General features: G+C 37.0%; 1 protein-coding gene across 1 annotated transcript; it reads left to right on the forward strand.

The window, feature by feature from the left end:
• The first annotated feature begins 580 nt into the window (after nt 1-580).
• TCIM (transcriptional and immune response regulator) lies at nt 581-2,040 on the forward strand. The gene has a single exon (XM_033232039.1). The coding sequence runs from the start codon at nt 656-658 to the stop codon at nt 974-976; it is 321 nt and encodes a 106-aa protein (XP_033087930.1). The 5' UTR covers nt 581-655; the 3' UTR covers nt 977-2,040.
• The last annotated feature ends 612 nt before the right edge of the window (nt 2,041-2,652 follow it).

The following is a 2,652-nucleotide window of genomic DNA, read 5'->3' on the forward strand; positions in this document are numbered from 1 at the left end:
GTCTTCAGCGACACTTAGCACTTATACACAATCTCCGAAAAGTCACCCTTTCAAACTGTGTCACGTCAGCGTTTTGTACTTAAAATCCTGTCCTAGAATTGATCACATGCCAAATTATTATCCTTGATTACTCAACTTACTCTCAGTAGCTCTGGAGGTGCCCCTGATATGGACGTCCAAAGGGCACTGATGTGGACTGCCAAGTGTTTGCAGTGCACTTTAATTACTTCTCTGGGAATGAAAGCTTTCCTGTGGTTAGCAGAACTGCTTGTTATAACTGTCGTTTAGGAAGATTTGAGAGTCTAAGCAACCTTGTTTATGTCTTATCTTCGTATTTTCCTGTCTTCAGCTATTTTCTTAAAGGAAGGCCCAGGTCTATATTATCCTACTGCCACATATGAAGTAAAATGAATACTCACAGCCCTGCCCCTAATCACTGAACACAGCTTTTAGTAATGTTTTACACAAGGACAGGATATTGGCAACTCAACTGTTAAGCCTTTCTGTGATTATTCTTCCTTGAGATCACTCTGATGTCACCAGTGTAATTTGAGCCTGGAGCTTTTGTTCACACTTTAAATAGCAGTCCCAGAATGATTTCACTACAGACTCTCTGGAAAGCCTGGGAGCTGAATTCCGGAAGATCCCCACATCGATGAAAGCAAAGCGAAGCCACCAAGCCATCATCATGTCCACGTCGCTACGAGTCAGCCCGTCCATCCACGGCTACCACTTCGACACAGCCTCTCGTAAGAAAGCTGTGGGCAACATCTTTGAAAACATAGACCAAGAATCACTACAAAGGCTCTTCAGAAACTCTGGAGACAAGAAAGCAGAGGAGAGAGCCAAGATCATTTTTGCCATAGATCAAGATGTGGAGGAGAAAACACGTGCCCTGATGGCCTTGAAGAAGAGGACAAAAGACAAGCTTTTCCAGTTTCTGAATCTGCGGAAATATTCCATCAAAGTTCACTGAGGAGAAGAGAATGGATAAGGACATTATCCAAGAACGGACATTCAAAGACCAAGTGAGTTTGTGAGATTCTAACAGATGCAGCATTTTGCTGCTACCTTGCAAGCTTCTCTTCTGTCAGGACTCCAGAGTCTGGAAAGGGATCGGGACTGGAAAGGGACCAGGACTGAACAGACTGGTTACAAAGACTCCAAACAATGTCACGCCCCATGCTGTTACAGTGGAGAACAAAATGCTTTCAGCAAGGATGTGAAAACTCTCATGTCCCTGCAGGAAAGGATTGATGCTGATAGAAGAGCCTGGACAGATGTAATGAGAACTAAAGGGAACAGATGGCTGGAGATGACACATATCCAGGGTCGCTTTGTCAGGCCCTAGGACTTACATTTAAGCTGAACTTCTTTTTTTTTTTACCAAATACATAGGGGAAGGGAGGAGGGAGAGGGAGGACAGGGAGAGAAAATACCGTGCATAAATTGTTTACTGAATTTTTATATCTGAATGTTCAAAATGTTGCCAAGCCTGAATGTTGTCTATTGGTATAGATTTTTAGAAATCAATAATTGATTACTTATTTGCACTTATTACAATGCCTGAAAAAGTGCACCACATGGATGTTAAGTACAAAATCAAGAAAGTAAGATGTCTTCAGCAGCTCTGTAAAACCATACAGCACCTTTTGGTTTGTAAAAGGTTTTTTTATACACTTCAAACAGGTTGCACAAAAGTTAAAATAATGGGGTCTTTTATAAATCCAAAGTACTGTGAAAACATTTTATATAGTTTTTAAATCTTCTGACTAATGCTAAAATGTAATCTAATTAAATTTCATACAGTTACTGCAGTAAGCATTAGGAAGTGAATATGATATACTAAATAGTTTATAAAGACGCTATAGTTTCTATAATTTATTTTACTGGCAAATGTCATGCAACAATAATAAATTATTTTAAACTTTGTGGCTTTTGGTCTGTGATGCTTGGTCTCAAAGGAAGAAATAAGATGGTAAATGTTGATAGTTACAAACTTTTCTAAAGATGTGTCTCTAACAATAAAAGTTAATTTTAGAGTAGCTCTATATTAATTACCAAACTTTTTCAAAACAAATTCTTACATCAAATATCTGGAAAGTTTCTCTGTCTCAATCTTAAAATATAAAATAGATATAGAAATTGATAGATTGACTCCTTGGCATTGCTATTTATGTATCCATTAAGGATGAGTTTTAAAAGACTTCTTTCTCTTCATACTTTTGAAAAATGTCTTCTATGATTACAGTGGCTATGTACATGTGTACATCTATTTCTCCCAAGCAATATGTTTTGGGTTTAGAGTCTGAATGATGACCAAGATTCTGTGTGTTACTACTGTTTGTTTAATAGGAACAAATATAGAAATAATATTATCTCTTTGCTTATTTCCCATTAAAATTATAACAAAATGTTTCTAGGACAGCATACATAAATGCTTGCTATGCTTTCCTAACAAAAAGAAATAAAACTTTTCCAGAAGTTAAGCATTTGAGAAACACCTAAAGTGTTTTTCAAAATGCTGATCACAGTAAGTCAAAACAAGTGAACTACCTCAGATCTGCTGGGAGGGTTACAAATCAGGATTATAAATACTATGTTTTTAAAAAGAAAATCAAATGGCAAATTCTATGTTCAAATAGATTTTTG

Source organism: Trachypithecus francoisi, unplaced genomic scaffold (assembly GCF_009764315.1).
Source record: "Trachypithecus francoisi isolate TF-2019V2 unplaced genomic scaffold, Tfra_2.0 Contig01440, whole genome shotgun sequence".
NCBI classification, from domain to species: Eukaryota; Metazoa; Chordata; class Mammalia; order Primates; family Cercopithecidae; genus Trachypithecus; species Trachypithecus francoisi.